At 43.4% G+C, this 18,537-nt stretch overlaps 1 protein-coding gene across 1 annotated transcript; it reads left to right on the forward strand.

Moving 5' to 3' along the window:
- Positions 1–6,101: 6,101 nt before the first annotated feature.
- On the forward strand, positions 6,102–18,317 carry Dlic (dynein light intermediate chain). The gene is made up of 7 exons (XM_028309878.1): positions 6,102–6,153; positions 7,011–7,225; positions 8,349–8,578; positions 10,133–10,244; positions 11,165–11,308; positions 12,973–13,220; positions 16,041–18,317. The coding sequence occupies exons 1-6, from the start codon at positions 6,102–6,104 to the stop codon at positions 13,213–13,215; spliced, it is 996 nt and encodes a 331-aa protein (XP_028165679.1). The 3' UTR covers positions 13,216–13,220; positions 16,041–18,317.
- The last annotated feature ends 220 nt before the right edge of the window (positions 18,318–18,537 follow it).

The following is an 18,537-nucleotide window of genomic DNA, read 5'->3' on the forward strand; positions in this document are numbered from 1 at the left end:
TGATGTACTGACTGGTGAGTTGGTAAAACATAGAAGAAGAAGAAGGTCTTAGGTTTACAAGATGTAGAGCGACATATGCCAGAAAATGTTAAAATAAATGGTCCTGGGGAAAAAATTTTGGGAAACATTTTATTCTGACTGATATTTGCGCTGTCCATACCTCGAAAAATAATAACTTCTATAAAATGTTGCTAAGCGCAAAGCTCGAGAACGGTTAAACAAATTCTGCAATTTTTTCGAATTCTTCACGGCCCACGGAAGGTTTTTACGGAAAGAAAAATATAAAAATAAATATTTTTGTGCCGGAACGAGATACGAAGCCGCGGGCAAAAGCTAGTTTCTATAATAAATTCGTTCACTGACACAGAGCACGCAATTTATCATCATTATGCTTTTGACTATCGCAACATCACAGCTTTGGGTTTTTGTTTGCCTATTGAAAATGTGCTTCAACACATCGTCATCGTGATTTACATATTTATTAAGTATACAGGGTGGAAACGATAAGTGATCTCACTCGATTATTTCTAAACTATACAAGATATCAATAAACTAGTTATTGATCCTGAAAGTGCTTCATGAGCTCTATCAAACGGTATTAATAATAGGTTACAGAATAAACTGGATCTATCCGAAACTTCAATGTTTTGGTAAAGTCACATTATTTTAAAAACTACATATGATATCGTAAAACTGATTACTGATTCTAAAAGTGCTTCACAAGCTCTATCCAATGGTATCAATTAATAGGTTACAGAATAAACTGGATCTAACCAAAAATTCAATGTTTCCTTCTTCCATACATTTAGTACTACCACAGTCATGACACTCATCTCTTGACAATATTATAGCAAGTAAAGCCTAAAACCAATGTTTTTCATTAATAATTTAAAATAAGAATACAATTTACGAGTTTATTTTAAGTATTTATTATTAAATTAAAAAAATTACACTTCTAATATTGTGTGTCTGGCATACATTTAGTATGGAAGCTGGAAACATTGAATTTTCAGATAGATCCAGTTTATTCTGTAACTTATTATTGGTACCGTTTGAAAGAGCTCATTAAGCACTTTCAGGATCAGTAACCAGTTTTTTAATATCTTGTATAGTTAAGAAATAATCGAGTGAGATCACTTAACGTTTCCACCCTGTATAGTAAAATGTTACTAATTCTATCTCGAAAATTTCAATTTCTGAAAGATCAATAATTGTTACAGAAAAAGATTCCGGCATAAAACGTATTAAATTTTAAGTAGGTAGGTAGGTATGTAACTTAATTTTAAGTGAATTTAGTAGCAATTCTTAAAGGTAAGCAAGAAAATCTCGCTCGGTCGGCTCTCTTATTGTTACAAGTAGGAAATAGGTATTATTTTATTTGCCTTTTTAAATCATCTGCACATTTTGAGAATGTTAACGAACGTCATTATGTGTAATTTTTGTGTAAATATTGCGCTACATTTATGGAAAGTGTTAAACAAAACTAATATTTTGGTTGCACGAGACCATCTCATGGATCTGTGTACATTTTACTTTGGCGTCTGAACACGTAGTAGACGTGTCTCGATGTAGGTAACAAACACTGTGATATGTGATAGGGTAGTGGACATCCTAGCTACTTATAAATAGTTTCATCCACGAAGATTTCCACCCCACCATTCTTCCGCTAATGTTTGAGTGTTATCAGTACACGCTAAATTATCCATGAGTGCACAAGCACACTACAATAATAATGACGTTCGGATCCAAATCCTCGCACCCCTCGCTTCCCTCGACCAAAATTTGGTGGGGCGCGTCTTCATGGATGAAACGATCTACAGGGTGTTAGGTAAATGGGTATATGAGCCGACACTAGCCCATGTTAACATCCCAACTAATATTATAAATGCGAAAGTAACTCTGTCTGTCTGTCTGTCTGTCTGTTACGCTTTCCCGCTTAAACCTCGCAACCGATTTTGATGAAATTTGGCATAGAGATAGTTTGAGTCCCGGGAAAGAACAAAGGATAGTTTTTATCCCGGTTTTTGAAACAGGGACGCGCGCGATAAAGTTTTTCTGTGACAGACAAAATTCCACGCGGGCGAAGCCGCGGGCGGAAAGCTAGTCTGCATATAAATGGTATGGTGAAGTCAGGAATTTGATATCATCATTTTATTTTTTTAATTTTCATACAAAATAAATTTTATAAAATCCGATTGATACGAGAGCGTCGTTGTGACGTGAAGGCGGCCAGGTGCTCTTAGCTCCATCGGTACTTTTTTTTACGAGCTGTCAAAACGCGACTTCCATTTTGGTATACCGCCGAGGACTATGAAGTCAGTAGGGTGCCAAATCGACTGAAATGAAAACTAATTGATTTTAAAACTACACAAATCGAAAAACTATTGTTGTTTCGGTTCCAACTTGCAAATGAATCACGTTAGTTTTGTCGTGACGTAGCCTATACGTTTCTCTGGTGAATCACTGAATTCGAGATTACATCCCATCCTTTATCTAGATCTGTCTGTGCTGAATCTGATAAGATGCAGTCTATTTCCAGATGTTGGCTCAATGTCTAGCACGAATTTACAATAGCTTTCTTTTAAGACAATCAGTAACTTAGATAGTATCAAGAGATTATAAAGTATCTCATGTGAAACTGTAGGTGATAGAGATAAATGCTGAATCAATAAGGCGGCAATAGATGTAACGGTGTCGGTTTAACAGGATTCATGTTGGATTCCCGCTGCCTGCTGGACTGTAGGGGAGTAGACAGTAGGGGTGACCCCACCCCTAACACGCCCCCAAATGTGCTTACATTTGGCTTAACTGGGGTTAACGGGCTTTTAATTATTGAAGCAAATTACTAAAACACTTTGGGTACCTAAATAAAAAAAATAATGTAACCTAAAAAGTTACAGTTAAGTAAAAAAAAAAGATTTTTTTAATTTATTTTGAACAAAAATTTTGTGTCTGCTGAATATTTCATCTCATCATTTCAGCCACAGAACGTTTTCATTTCAGCCATAGGCCTCCTTCAGTGTAGACATCCACTAATAACGGATTTTACGAAACTCTATCAAGGGTTAAAATGGGGTCCACGCGAACAGTTTTTGTTTTTTAGTTTTTGAAATCTAACTCAGAACCTTCGATCATTACTTTCACAAACTCTAACTTCTATACTTTCACATTAATTCAACAAATAAGTCTGGCGAGGTCTAAGCTTAAAAATAAATGCAGACAAAAATATTTACAAAAGCTACCTTGACCGAAATACTGTTTTTAGCTAGACTTTAAAAACAAGTCACTAAAATCTCCCTTATCGTTTCAATGCCATATTTGACAAATAAATCGAATAAAATTCCGTTGTATGTAAGCTAACGGCAACTAAAATCTGTTGTCAAACAAGACTAATCTTTAAACTAAGAGTTAAAACAAATTACATGGTTAAATTTTCCTTCGAACCACGCGCTGCCCATGCAGTTGTATACGTGCGTCAATTTTCACGTGATTGTACGAGCATGTTAATTTACTTAATACTTAGAACTAGTTGAAAGAAGTTTTGAAGATTAGGTTTTCGGTAAGGAAAAGTATTGTTATACCTACCTACCTACATGGCTACTGCTTACTTCTAGAAGCATTAGGTATGAACTACGTGCGTCATTTTTTGCGAGATTATGCGAGCATATTAATTTGCTTGATAGTTAAAATAAAAGGCAGTTTTTAGAGGATTAATTAAACGCTAACGAGAAATTAGTTAAATACGTGATAATTAAAATTGAAATCAATTCAATGTTCTACTAGTTATTTTTGAGATATCAATATAGGTGTGACGTGGAATGAAGGAAATTCCGGAAAATTATTTTTAACCGACTTCAAAAAAAGGAGGAGGTTCTCAATTCGTCGAAATATTTTATTTTTTATGTATGTTCCCCGATTACTCGAAGACGCTTAGACTGATTTCAAAACTTTTTTTTTGTTTGAAAGGGTATGCCTCACAGGATTCTAGGGAAATCGAGGGAAAACCTCAAATTTTATAGGCACGTAATACGTTTTTCATAATTATTCTAAAGTTATTCAAGTATATGCGTCTGGTAGTCATGATCTAATGTTGAAGAGGTGATGATGGAAGGTTAACGCTTAGGAGTTGGAAAATAATTCTTTAAATATTTTAGGTACGTATGTAGGTACAAACAGTTGTATTACTTCAGGTTTTTTAGGTGAGCTGATGATGAAAGGTCAAACTTCGTAAGTTGGGAGTTAGATGATACTTTTTAGTTGCCCATATTTAAAGTAGGTAGCCTGTATTTTGTAGGGAAGATTATTTACACTTAAAATGGAAAACTACTGTCTCAATTTCATTAAACATAGGTACTGTCCATCTTCAGTGAGAATAACAAGGCCTAATCAACTAAAAAGCATAATATTAATTAATTTTAACAAAAAAATAAAACCGACTCTAAAAAACCTGCACTAAAAAGTAGAAAATAATTACATTATTCATTTATTAGGACAAATGTATACCTTGATTGATATTCTCGGAGTCGGTGAAAGTAAATTTAGAATATTTCTAGAGCTTGGCACTGAGCGAGCAGGCTGCCGGTGCCAGCCTAACAACAAGTATAAATTAATTAAGACGTAAGTTACTTTACTTTTTTTCTAGTTTAGCAACTCGCTAACGTCGGGGAGTCCCAGCTAGTTTTCGTCCAACAAAATTGATTGAACAAATAAGTACCTATATTACCACTTTAAGTACCTACCTACATGATTAATGCATGCCCTTTGGATAATAAATAATTGAGGTAAAGTACCTACCTATACAAAGTCATTGAGCAATTCGGCAAAATGGTCTCGGTTTACAAACAAAGAGAGGTTCAGAGATCAAAAAACGCATTATAGGTACCTAATATTATAAAAAACATAAGTGCCCTCCTAACTTAATGAGCTGCTCCTAACTTCAAAATTATATATATTATATAGTATTGTGATATCTTGTATGAAAATAATATAAGTGAAAATGACAATGAAAATGATGAAAATGGATGTGACTGCTTAGAACCTGATTGTGGAGAACTTCATGTATAAGAATTTAAAATAATAATAAACACATTTTTTGTATGGATATTGATTTGTTTTTGTTTCTAATAGTGACATTTTTCAGACAGTAAGTTTCAAAAGGTAACATTTTACAAAACTATTGAATCAAATGGTGACATTTACTTGTGACTTGATCAAAAGGTGACATCTGATTTGTTCTTTATTTAATTTTGTGTAAATTTTAAAACATACATGAAAACTTTTAATAGGGGAAAGTAGTACGAGATGATCCCCTTAAGCGGGAATCGCTGTAAAATACATATTTTTCGAGGTAAACCAAAAATAAATACGATTAATACTAGTATATTTATCTATCTAACTTTCCTTATACTCTAAACCAGANTCAATTCTTTTGTCCACATGTAAAGTGACGTGTCCGATTTGAAGACTTTTGTATTTGTTTTTGAGTTATCGTCAGTATTCAACTTAACGTGCTAAGTCTACGACAGATTGCAAAATAAAATCTACATAGCTTGCGTGGAGAATGCAATATTTGAAGGGACCATGCATGCATGTACGTATAGTCAACGGCACGTCAACGTAAACACTGTGGTTACATCTTACGTAGTTGCGATAAGGGCGACTTTGCAACAAAAATGTATAGCCTGATGTGCTGTCTACTGTACATACGTCTCAAGTACCTATGCAAAATTGCAATGAATCTCATACAAATGTGTCTAACCTTTTTAATCTCTCATATTTTGTAAACATTTTTCTCTTTCAAATACATACTAATTATGCTAATTATACACTATTGTAAATCACGGATACAACGAATGACTTAACCTACTGTTTATTTATATTTGATGATGTCATTATTTCTATAATGTTGTGACTCCAGTTTGGGCCAATATCTTACGCATTATTTTCGGCCTTGTGAATCACTTTACTTCAATGATTTCCCTCATTAAGTATCGATCTAATATTAGAGAGCTTTTTGTATTCTTATTCCCCTTGGTTTTTACTCAAAGTAATGTAAGAGGAGGACACCTAAAATCTGTACTCCAGTAGAAGGCTTCAACCAAATGACATCCACTGCTGGACAAAGACCTCCCCAAGGATTTTCCCAGCACTGCAGTACATCCAGTAGAATGCTAATGTTGATTAATGATTATGTAAACTTTTAATGTAATACCACAGAATAAGTACGACGTACAGAAGATTTTCTTCGCGAAGGTATTTAAAGAAATGTATGCACAATGTCGTTAACAATATGGTGTAATTTAGCTTGTCTCAAGAGTCGAACACCATTTTGTTGACAAACGTCAGTGATCGGTACTGCGCCGAAGCCATAGGGCTGGCTGACTTCGGTAAAATGGTGTATGACGTGAGGTGCCCAACTGCGGAAAATGGCGGAGGAAATACATGATTATGCATGAATTATATTTTGTGTTTCTATTATTATTCAGGCAGTTAAAATACTGCACTGTATTAATTACACCACCGTTTTCACATACATAGTTTATTGTCTTTACAATGCAAATGGGTGACGAATACACGTGCGTGCGTCAATGCTCGCTCTTGAGTGTCCTGTCGATTAAATATCCCAGTAGGCGCCGTCACGCGTGTTTTGTTTTCGATGCAAACTCGCGGAGATGAACAGGCACCGCCTTAGTCTCTCTACTCGACCTGTGGTTGACTGGCAGATAATGCCACCTGGCATTAAGTCCGCCACTGTACAATTGTATGTGCAAAAGTGTAAATAAAAAAAAAACAGGCCTGGTAATACCATGTCCTAAACGTAAACGTCTCTCTACATATAAATAGACAATTCAAATCTCTCGACTCAGACTAAGTTATAAATGAATAAAATAAACCTGTGGATGCGGGCGGCACAGGACCGGACTTTGTGTAAATCCTTGGAGGAGGCCTTTGTCCAGCAGTGGACGTCTTTCGGCTGATACACCAATGAACAATATCCCTCTTATTTCCAGAACAAAGACTAAATAGTAAAAAGCAGCAAGTGCAGAAGTGGCTAAGGTACACGGAGCCAGGCGACGAGCTGGAGCCGACAGCCTCGTCTCCCATGAAGCGGTCTTCCAGGAACCTGTCGGATGACTTCGAAAATGGAGACGACGACGACAGCCCGCTGCCCGAAGCGGTGCTTACCACGAATCTGGGGCTGGATATTGTGGTGGTCGTCACAAAGGTCAGTACCTCATTGCCAGAACAAAAACTAGTAAAAAGCAGCTAGTGCAAGAGTGGCGCTGGAACCGACAGCCTCGTCTCCCATGAAGCGGTCCTCCAGGAACCTGTCGGACGACTTCGAAAATGGAGACGACGACGACAGTCCGCTGCCCGAAGCGGTGCTTACCACGAATCTGGGGCTGGATATTGTGGTGGTTGTCACAAAGGTCAGTACCTCATTGCCAGAACTGAAACTAGTAAAAAGCAGCTAGTGCAAGAGTGGCGCTGGAGCCGACAGCCTCGTCTCCCATGAAGCGGTCTTCCAGGAACCTGTCGGACGACTTCGAAAATGGAGACGATGACGACAGCCCGCTGCCCGAAGCGGTGCTTACCACGAATCTGGGGCTGGATATTGTGGTGGTCGTTACAAAGGTTCGTAGATCTTATTTTAATAGCATATTAACTCTTTCCTAGTCAGTAAGATCGTCAGTCTATAGACTTGAGTGAAGAGTACTAGATCACGCTACAGAATAAGAAATCTTTGTTTTATGGACTTGATGTTGAATAAAAATTAAAAACTTATTCATAAAAACTAAAACAGTTCCATAACATGGCCGATGGGTGCAACCAGTGGATAGTTATTATTGTCCATACTTGGGGATTTGTCCACAGCTCTGCCTGCGGCTACGGCTTACTTTCCGCCGGAGTGAGCCCTCCGGCTACGAGGGCCCATGGGAGTCTATCCAATTGTGTTTGTAGAGGTTTTCTCATCGTGGCCCTGGTTAAGCAGGACCCTCGGCACGCCGTAGCGGGTTACCAGCTGCCGAGCTTTGATTTCTGTCTGCGGCGATATACCGGTACCAGTTGAGGATAGGGGAACGCCCCCAATCATGTGAGGCGTTGTCCTAACCGCAAACTGATGACGTTTCAAAACTGCATACAGAATTCGTTGCCTGCTGCTGTCTTTCCCGAAAACTATAATCCGGGCCTTTTCAAGGCGAGAGTGAATAGACACTTACCGGGCAGATATGTACCATCCTAGACTGCATCCCACTTAACATGGTGCGATTGTGGTCAAATACCTGCCTTGTATTGCATTAAAAAAAAAAGATAACGCATCAATCTAACCTGTTTCCTAATTCCAGACCGACTACATGACCACCCTGGAGAAAGAGCACGACTACCGCGACGAGCACTTCGACTTTATGCAGCAGTGGGTGCGGCGGTTCTGCCTGCAGTACGGCGCCGCTCTGTTCTACACCAGCGCTAAGGAGGACAAGAACTGCGACCTGCTGTACAAGTACCTCACGCATCGGATATACGGCCTGCCCTTCCGGACGCCCGCGCTCATTGTGGAGAAGGACGCTGTGTTGATGTGAGTATTAGATGTCCTTCATAAAGAACACTTCGGCTTCATGTAGCGGTGGGTGCGGCGGTTCTGCCTGCAGTACGGCGCCGCTCTGTTCTACACCAGCGCTAAGGAAGACAAGAACTGCGACCTGCTGTACAAGTACCTCACGCATCGGATATACGGCCTGCCCTTCCGGACGCCCGCGCTCATTGTGGAGAAGGACGCTGTGTTGATGTGAGTAGTAGATGTCCTTCATAAAGAACACTTCGATCCATGCACCAGTGGGTGAATGGTTCTGCCTGCAGTACGGCGCCGCTCTGTTCTACACCAGCGCTAAGAAGGACAAGAACTGCGACCTGCTGTACAAGTACCTCACGCATCGGATATACGGCCTGCCCTTCCGGACGCCCGCGCTCATTGTGGAGAAAGACGCTGTGTTGATGTGAGTAGTAGAGGTCCTCCATGAAGAACACTTCGGCTTCATGTAGCGGTGGGTGCGGCGGTTCTGCCCGCAGTACGGCGCCGCTCTGTTCTACACCAGCGCTAAGGAGGACAAGAACTGCGACCTGCTGTACAAATACCTCACGCATCGGATATACGGACTGCCCTTCCGGACGCCCGCGCTCATTGTGGAGAAGGACGCTGTGTTGATGTGAGTATTAGATGTCCTTCATGAAGAACACTTCGACTTTATGCAGCAGTGGGTGCGACGGTTCTGCCTGCAGTACGGCGCCGCTCTGTTCTACACCAGCGCTAAGGAGGACAAGAACTGCGACCTGCTGTACAAGTACCTCACGCACCGGATATACGGCCTGCCCTTCCGGACGCCCGCGCTCATTGTGGAGAAGGACGCTGTGTTGATGTGAGTAGTAGATGTCCTTCATGAAGAATACTTCAACTTTATGCAGCAGTGGGTGCGACGGTTCTGCCTGCAGTACGGCGCCGCTCTGTTCTACACCAGCGCTAAGGAGGACAAGAACTGCGACCTGCTGTACAAGTACCTCACGCATCGGATATACGGCCTGCCCTTCCGGACGCCCGCGCTCATTGTGGAGAAGGACGCTGTGTTGATGTGAGTAGTAGATGTCCTCCATAAAGAACACTTCGACTTCATGCAGCAGTACAAATACAAGTACCACTTCACTTATTCTTATTGACCGAGTTTCTTCCGCCACTTCTTCTCAGCACCAGCCCATATTAGGTTGTCTTGAAGTGGTGGCAGGGCAAGCTAAATTTAGGACGTGTATAAGCGCCCTAGAAAGGGTACTGAAGACACTATTTGATTTCACTTCGACTTCGTACAACAGTTGCTTGCTACGGATGCATGTGGGCGTGGCTAAATCTATCTACGAGGAACATATTGTGCATAATCGGTCCGTAGCTCGTGCAATTCACGTAAGATTATTTGTGAATGCAGTGCTACGATGCTACGAGATACGGCTCGACCGTAGCACTGAAGTAACAAATCTCGTAGTTATGTAGAACGTGACTATGTACCACCTACGTATGGATAATAAAATAATCTTACTTAACGAATGATGATGTCATTGTTACTTACGTTTTTTTTTTCCTTTTCAGACCCGCTGGCTGGGATAGTATGAAGAAAATTAGTATATTATATGAAAACATGCAGTCATGTAAACCGGACGACTACTACAGAGACGTTATTGTACAGCCCGCTATACGAAAAGTAAGTTAAAATCAAAATTTTATCAAATATGCCAATTGCCATGCCACTGTATTTTAGACTTTGATTTTTTAGCGGAGGCACAGAATAATAATATGTAATTACGCACAGAGAGTTTTCTTCGCGAAGTTATTTAAAAAAATGTTTACTCAATATCAATAATATGGCGTAATTTAGCTTGTCTTAAAGTCGAGTGCCGTTTCGTTTGACTTTGTCAGTGATTGATTCTGTGCCGGTGTCGTAGGGCTGACTGTTACAAGAAGGTACTGTGTCTCCATCTAGCGTACCACACGCGTATTTTACAATGGGTGAAGAATACGCGCGCTTATACGTCACTTACTACTTACTGTCTTGTGGATTAAACATCCCAGCAGAGTACGCCGTGTGTTTTTTGTATTCGATGCATACTCGCGGAGATAAACAGGCCTGTTATGGCTAACAATTTAGTGACTTACTTGAGTTTCATACGCTGCTTCTTGTCAGCACTGAGTGCACTGACCCATATTACTGTTCTGTAGCAGACTTGGGACCCGTAAGTAAGAGTGCTTTTTGGGAGCCTACTTGCTCTAAACTTGTGATCCAGGTTCTAAAACCTCTTTAACTCTTGTTCTACCCCTAAGGCAGGGTACTCACCAGTCATGTAGCACGTAACTCAGCATGTAACTTAATCAACCTTCAAGTGAGTACGGCTCGTCCACGGTCATCGCGTATCTGGCTGCGAGCTCCTGAATCCTACTGCGAGCCGCCTTTGTGCTCGCAGTGATACCGCCACTCGGCGGGTCGCTGCGATCTCCCTGCGAACCACGCGCGAGCAGCTCGCAGCGGGCTCGTGCTTATGTACTCACTTGATACAGTATCTGATACATTACATGCTACACGGTTAGATGAGTACCCTGCTTAATGACTGTTTCTTTTGTCCACAGAGCGGCGCCAGTCGCGAAGCCGAAGTCCAAGCGGAGGACGAGCAGGCGTTCCTGCAGCGGCAGCTGGCGGCGCTGCAGGCCGGCTCGCCCGCGCCCGCGCGCGCCGACTCCCCGCTGCGAGCCACGCACCGCGCCGCCGCACAGGTACAGTTACCTTACCCATTCTGAAGCACAGGTACAGTTACCGTACCCATTTTGAAGCACAGGTACAGTTACCTTAACCATTCAACAGCACAGGTACAGTACACTTGTCTACGCTGTCGTACAGGTACAGTCACTTGTCTACGCTGTCGTATAGGTACAGTCCCTCGTCTACGCTGTCGTATAGGTACAGTCACTTGTCTACGCTGTCGTATAGGTACAGTCCCTCGTCCCGAGCACCAGGCGCGAAGCCGAGGTCCAAGCGGAGGACGAGCAGGCGTTCCTTCAGCGGCAGCTGGCGGCGCTGCAGGCCGGCTCGCCCGCGCCCGCGCGCGCCGACTCCCCGCTGCGCGCCACGCACCGCGCCGCCGCACAGGTACAGTACACTTGTCTACGCTGTCGTATAGGTACAGTCCCTCGTCCCGAGCACCAGGTGGACTGCAAGCGGAGCACGAGCAGGCTCCCCGCTGCGAGCCACGCACCGCGCCGCCGCACAGGTACAGTTACCGGACCCATTCCGCAGCACGGGTACAGTTACTTTACCCATTCCACAGCACAGGTACAGTTACTTTACCCAATCCGCAGCACAGGCACAGTTACATTAATCATTCCACAGGACAGGTACAGTCACTTTACCCAATCCGCAGCACGGGTACAGTTACCGTACCCATTCTGATGCACAGGTACAGTTACTTTACCCATGCCGCCGCACAGGTACAGTTACCTTAACCATTCAACAGCACAGGTACAGTACACTTGTCTACGCTGTCGTACAGGTACAGTCACTTGTCTACGCTGTCGTATAGGTACAGTCACTTGTCTACGCTGTCGTATAGGTACAGTCACTTGTCTACACTGTCGTATAGGTACAGTCCCTTGTCTACGCTGTCGTATAGGTACAGTCACTTGTCTACGCTGTCGTATAGGTACAGTCACTTGTCTACGCTGTCGTATAGGTACAGTCACTTGTCTACGTTGTTGTATAGGTACAGTCCCACGTCTACGCTGTTGTATAGGTACAGTCCCTCGTCTACGCTGTCGTATAGGTACAGTCCCTCGTCCCGAGCACCAGGCGCGAGGCGGACTGCAGGCGGAGCACGAGCAGGCTTCCTGCGTTGAGGACCACCGCAGGGACGCGGTCGAGGATTTTATTCTTGGATGCTCCCTGCTCATTCATATCTCGAGTGACCAGCCTACCACATTTAGTACCGCCAACGAAGAGTCCAGTGTGGACGTCACCCTGTCCACGAGAGGAGTACCGTACCCATTCAACGGCACAGGTACAGTCCCTTTCCCATGCCGCCGCACAGGTACATTACACTTGTCTACGAAGCTGCACAAGTACAGTACCCCCGCGCGCCGCACAGGTACAGTTCACTTGTCGACACTGTTGTACACTCCCCTTTCCCACGCCGCTACACAGGTACAGTCCCTTCCCCGACGCTGCGCAGGTGCATTTCCCCCGAAGCTAATAACATATTGCAGGCCGGCTGTCTATTTCGTTTTTCCACCCATTTTTAGCCTACTGCTAAACTAGTTTTCATATATTGGGATGGAAATCCTTTTTCGGGGACCCATACACTATGAGATCGAAAACCAGCTTGATAAAGTTGTGGACGCTAATTTTCAATTTGAATTATTCACTTACCCCCATCTTTGGTTTCCAGTTGGACGGCACAAAAATCGGCATGGGCCCCGGCACGCCCGGCAACGAGGGCGTGTTGGCCAACTTCTTCAACTCGCTGCTGTACAAGAAGACGGGCTCGCCCGGCGGCCGGCCCGCCGACAGCTCGCCGGCCGCCGCCGCCGCCGCCGCGCGCTCCGACGCCGCCGCCGAGCTCGACCGGCTCACGCGCGCCAAGCCGCGCCAGCCGCCGCCGCTCGACCTCAACTCGTCGTCCGAGTGCTAGCCGCCGTGAGTACAACACTATTGTTCATTTAGTGTGGATCACTGCTGTAGCAGAGACGTGCTTTTCCGGTGGCCAGCCCGCCAACAGCTCGCCGCTGTCGCTCGACCTCAACTCGTTGTCCGAGTGCTAGCCGCGTGAGTGTACCACTGTTACTTTAGTACTATAGTCTGGTCGCCAAGCTACCCATCCTTATCGCTCGCGCGTAAGTATGTTGCGGTCGCGCTCGCACACTCACTGCGGGCGCCCGTCGCACAGTCGCGACAGCAATATAATTACGCGCGAGCGATAAGGATGGGTAGCTTGGGGTCATTGGACAAAATTCTACGTGCTCGGAGACCGGGCTTTAGATTGGCTCGCCGACAACTCGCCAGCCGCCGCCGACCAGCCCGCCGAAAGCTCGCTCGCCGGCCGCCGCCGCTCGATCTTAACTCGTCGTCCGAGTGCTAGCCGCGTGAGTGTACTTTAGTACTTATAGTCTGGTCTGTGAGCACGTAGAATTTTGTCCAATGACCCCAAGCTACCCATCCTTATCGCTCGCGTAGTGAGTGTGCGAGCGCGACAGCAACATAATTACGCGCGAGCGAGAAGGATGAGTAGCTTGGGGCCATTGGACAAAATTCTACGTGCTCGGAGACCGGGCTTTAGATTGGCTCGACCGGCTCACGCGCGCCAAGCCGCGCCAGCCGCCGCCGCTCGACCTCAACTCGTCGTCCGAGTGCTAGCCGCCGTGAGTGCACCACTGTTACTTTAGTACAGTCTTTCCCAAAGTGGGTGATAACGATCCCTTGTGGGCGCTGCAGACTTAAAAGGGGGCGGTAAGAGACCCAGCAAAAAAATCGGGACGTTATGTAGAGGCTTGGGAGGCGTCATCTACTAGGAGGACTCTTAGACACCGACTGAGCTCGACTCTTGACTACAAAAATGGGGGGCGCTAAAAAATAATTTATTCTCAAAGTAGGCAGTAGACTAAATAAGTTTGGGAACCACTGCTTTAGTACTATAGTCTGGTCGCCAAGCTACCCATCATTATCGCTCGCGCGTAAGTATGTTGCGGTCGCGCTCGCACACTCACTGCGGGCGCCCGTCGCACAGTCGTAACAGCAATATAATTACGCGCGAGCGAGAAGGATGAGTAGCTTGGGGCCATTGGACAAAATTCTACGTGCTCGGAGACCGGGCATTAGATTGGCTCGCCGACAACTCGCCCGCCGCCGACGACCAGCCCGCCGAAAGCTCGCACGCCGCCTTTGCCGCTGATCGACCTCAACTCGTCGTCCGAGTGCTAGCCGCCGTGAGTGTACCACTATTACTTAAATAGTAGATTTTCTCGTCGTTTAGTAATATAATCTGGCCGCCGAGCACGTAGAATTTTGTCCAATGACCCCAAGCTACCCATCCTTATCGCTCGCGCGTAAGTATGTTGCGGTCGCGCTGGCACACTCACTGCGGGCGCCCGTCGCACAGTCGCGAAAAATTCTACGTGCTCGGAGACCGGGCTTTAGATTGGCTCGCCGACAACTCGCCCGCCGCCGACGACCAGCCCGCGGAAAGCTCGCACGCCGCCTCTGCCGCTGATCGACCTCAACTCGTCGTCCGAGTGCTAGCCGCGTGAGTGCACACTCTCTGTAGCTAGCCCACCGCCGGCCCGCCGACAACTCGCCGGCCGCCGCCACCGCCGACCAGCCCGCCGAAAGCTCGCACGCCGCCGCCGACCAGCCCGCCGAAAGCTCGCACGCCGCCTCTGCCGCTGATCGACCTCAACTTAACCGAGTGCTAGCCGCCGTGAGTGTACCACTATCACTTTAGTACTAGATTGGCTCGTCGACAACTCGCCCGCAGCCGAACCGCCGACAGATCAAACGCCGCTTGACCTCAATGCCGAGCACTAAACGTCGCGTGAGTACAACACTAGCCAGCATAAGAAGTGTAGGTGTAGTGCAGTCATTCCCAAAGTGGGCGATAACGCCCCCTTGTGGGCGCTGCAGACTTAAAGGGGGGCGGTAAGAGACCCAGAAAAAAAATCGGAACGTTATGTAGAGGCTTGGGAGGCGTCATCTACTAGGAGGACTCTTAGACACCGACTGAGCACTCGACACTCGACTACAAATGGGGGCGCTAAAAAGAATTTATTCTCAAAGTGGGCAGTAGACAAAATAAGTTTGGGAACCGCTGGTGTAGTGTTTGTTCTCCATCGCATCTATTGCTCGACAAATGTCTCCCCCAAAAGTTTCCACAGCGACCGATCCCGAATCCCGCGCTGCTCGCATTCAGGTCGTGTGGGACACACGATGGAAATTATTACAATACCCGGCGATAAATATTGCACATCGACCTTAAGAAAGAGAAATCGGCTAATTTCGGTTTCGTAGAGCGTTACCTCTGTCGCACGACTGACAATGACGTTTTGTCAAAGTGTAAACAAACTTTATTTTAAATGTGTGCAATTGATTTTGTAAATTAAATTGCTAAAAACTTTTTATAGTCGTGAAAGAAAAGTGGTTCACAACATGTTAAAGTATTTGTCGAAGAGAAATACTAAGGGTTCTGACAATATTTTCATTGAATAATGTTTCGTCAATGACGTTTTGTCAATCGTATAGGTAGTGTGCGACAGAGATAACGCTCTACGAGCCGAAATTAACCGATTGTCTCTTTCCAAAGGTCGATGTGCAATATTTATTGCCGGGTATTGTAAATGGGTTTTAAACGATGCAAAAATACACATTATCTGGGAAGGTTAATACACTATTTATGAACTCACCGGCATGTTAGTATTAAGAACAAAGTGGAACTTGACATTAAAAATATTATTTTCTACTTTCCAGGTAAATAAGTCTTGCTCCAGCCCCTGGCACGCCCGCGAGGCTCTGGCTTGTACTTTACCGCCGCCGGCCGGTAAGCGTATATTTGTTTAGCCCGGACTAGCACGCGTCGCGGTGACGTCACTCCAATACGCACGGGCGGACGTCATTCCCGGACCTGTCACTTTGACAGCCGTCAAGGAATGCGCACGCGTCACCGAGGACAGTCGGCAATGTCGTGACGGTGTCCATAGGACTATTCGCTTCAGTATCGCTGGTAAATGCAATGAGATTACGGACTTAGCCGCGGGTACAATACGGGTTTGTTCACATTTTCTGTCAACTGTCACTTTGATGCCAGCTTTTTATACTTTTTGGTAAATATTGTGTTGGGGAAGTACGATTTTGACCCTTATATAAATCAATATTATATGAAATAATCCTATCCAATCAGGACACTAAAATCAAAATGAAAGTTGTGAGAAAATGTAAACAAACTCAACACAACTGTCAAGAGTGGACACAAGCTTTGTATTAGGACACGGATGCATTTGCGCGATAAGAAATGTGTATGAAACCTCTTCAAAGACTCTTTCGCTTGGAAGCACAGAGGCGCTCTCGGACTAGTGCGGTGGTAATCGGTACTAATTCTGATGCAACCGATACAATTGTATGGCAGGAACTCTATCTGTGTACATTTCACGGGCATTTGTCAATACACATCCAGTTTCTGTAGGTCTGAACTAAAACGTAGATTTTCTTTACATCAAATAATAAAAAAGTGTTAATTAAATGAAGTGCTCTCTTGATATGTTTAAACAAAATGTACTTAATTTACAATGTACCTAAGCCCGTAATGCATTATTGGATAACAGATGTTAACAGATTGCTCAAAATGTATTAATTAAATAACTCGCATCTGCTATATTTTTCCTATGAATAAAACAATACTCAAACGCTTTAAGCATCTCCTCATATTTTTAGCTAATTGTGCCCCCTTTCCATTGCTTTAAAATTTACAGAAAGTACCTCAAAATGATTTATTTCCTCAACAAATTTGAACTTTAACTCAATTGAGTAAATTACTTATTTTGTTAATAACGTCTAACTTTTTCATCAGCCTATTAGAAGCTGGATGGTATTACGCCAATGTTGCTAACACTGCAGTACTTTTACTAAACACGCGTCAGATTAATGTCTTTACGATAAGTTACTGTTCGGGACATTTAGCAGCTAAACAAACACAGTGTATATGAAACATATCTGTAAAACATTCATTCAAGCTTTGTCACTCGACGGCGTCATGTACTCGAATATAGTTTGCGTCGATCATACGTTCATATTGTGATATAAAAGTATATAAGCTTGTTATATAGCCTTTTAAAATAATTTTCAATCTGTTCAAATGTCCCTGACTCCTGAATAGGTCAATGTCAAACATTTCCATTAAGCTATGGTGAAACGAAACGAATATAAGTTGCGATACTTTCCTATTCATATAATTACTTTAATGTTGTTTACGATATTAAATAAGTATTTATTTAGATAGTTACGAGGCGGCGCGTTTTCGTCCCAGTATACATTGTTATTCGAACTTTTTAATTTGATTGTGAACTCTATGGAAGTGATAGAGAGTGATGAGTTCAGATTGAAAAGTTTGAAATGTTTGAAGGACAGACGGACGCGCGGAGATTTAGTTATTGCGAAAGGATACATAATATGTCACCTGAGATTTAAGTGGTTCCGTAAAATAATGTGATCTTCTGTGAAGACTGCGTGCAGTGATCGAAACATGTTTATGCACAATGAAGTCACTATTTGTACAAACCGTCAAAACGTATGGGTATTATAATATGTATGTGTAATGTTTATTTGCTCATAATTATATGTATAGCAAACTTATGTGAATAAATTCATCACCCGATTCTAATTGGATTGTAATGGTGACCTTTATTGTGTTTTGTGGCGGTTGAATTTATTTATTGAAATATATTTAGCACTTTTTTAAATATTTTTATGTCCCGATTCATATTATGAAAGATGTATTGATAAAGATGTTCGTACGTTTTACAGTGTATTTTGTAAAGATTGGATTTTGTTCACATGTGGTGCAATACAGAACATTCCAAACGTGGTTTGGTGCTTATTATTTTAGTAAAATTATTTAATAATACCCGATGGAGTTTCATTTTACATAACTTGCCTGCTCGCTCTCTTCTAAATTGAATTTACGGTTAAAGCATTAAAGGTCACTGTTATTTCACTAGTCCAATTATTTACTGCATTCTCCATATTTAATTTTGAAACAAAGTAAAGAAACCTGCAAATGTACTTAAATCAGAAAGAGCCCTACAAGTACATACTTAGCTGATTCTATAAACCATGGCACATTATGTGAATTCCCCTACAGCTAGTATTTATAATTAATAAAATAATCTTGGGATTTGTATAACTTATTAACGTTGTAGTTTAGGTATTGAATAATTTTAACATTATTAAATGATAATGTTGGCTTTTGTTT

The sequence above is a fragment of the Ostrinia furnacalis genome, unplaced genomic scaffold (assembly GCF_004193835.3).
Source record: "Ostrinia furnacalis isolate ACB-3 unplaced genomic scaffold, ASM419383v2 OfSCF2838, whole genome shotgun sequence".
Taxonomy (NCBI): Eukaryota; Metazoa; Arthropoda; class Insecta; order Lepidoptera; family Crambidae; genus Ostrinia; species Ostrinia furnacalis.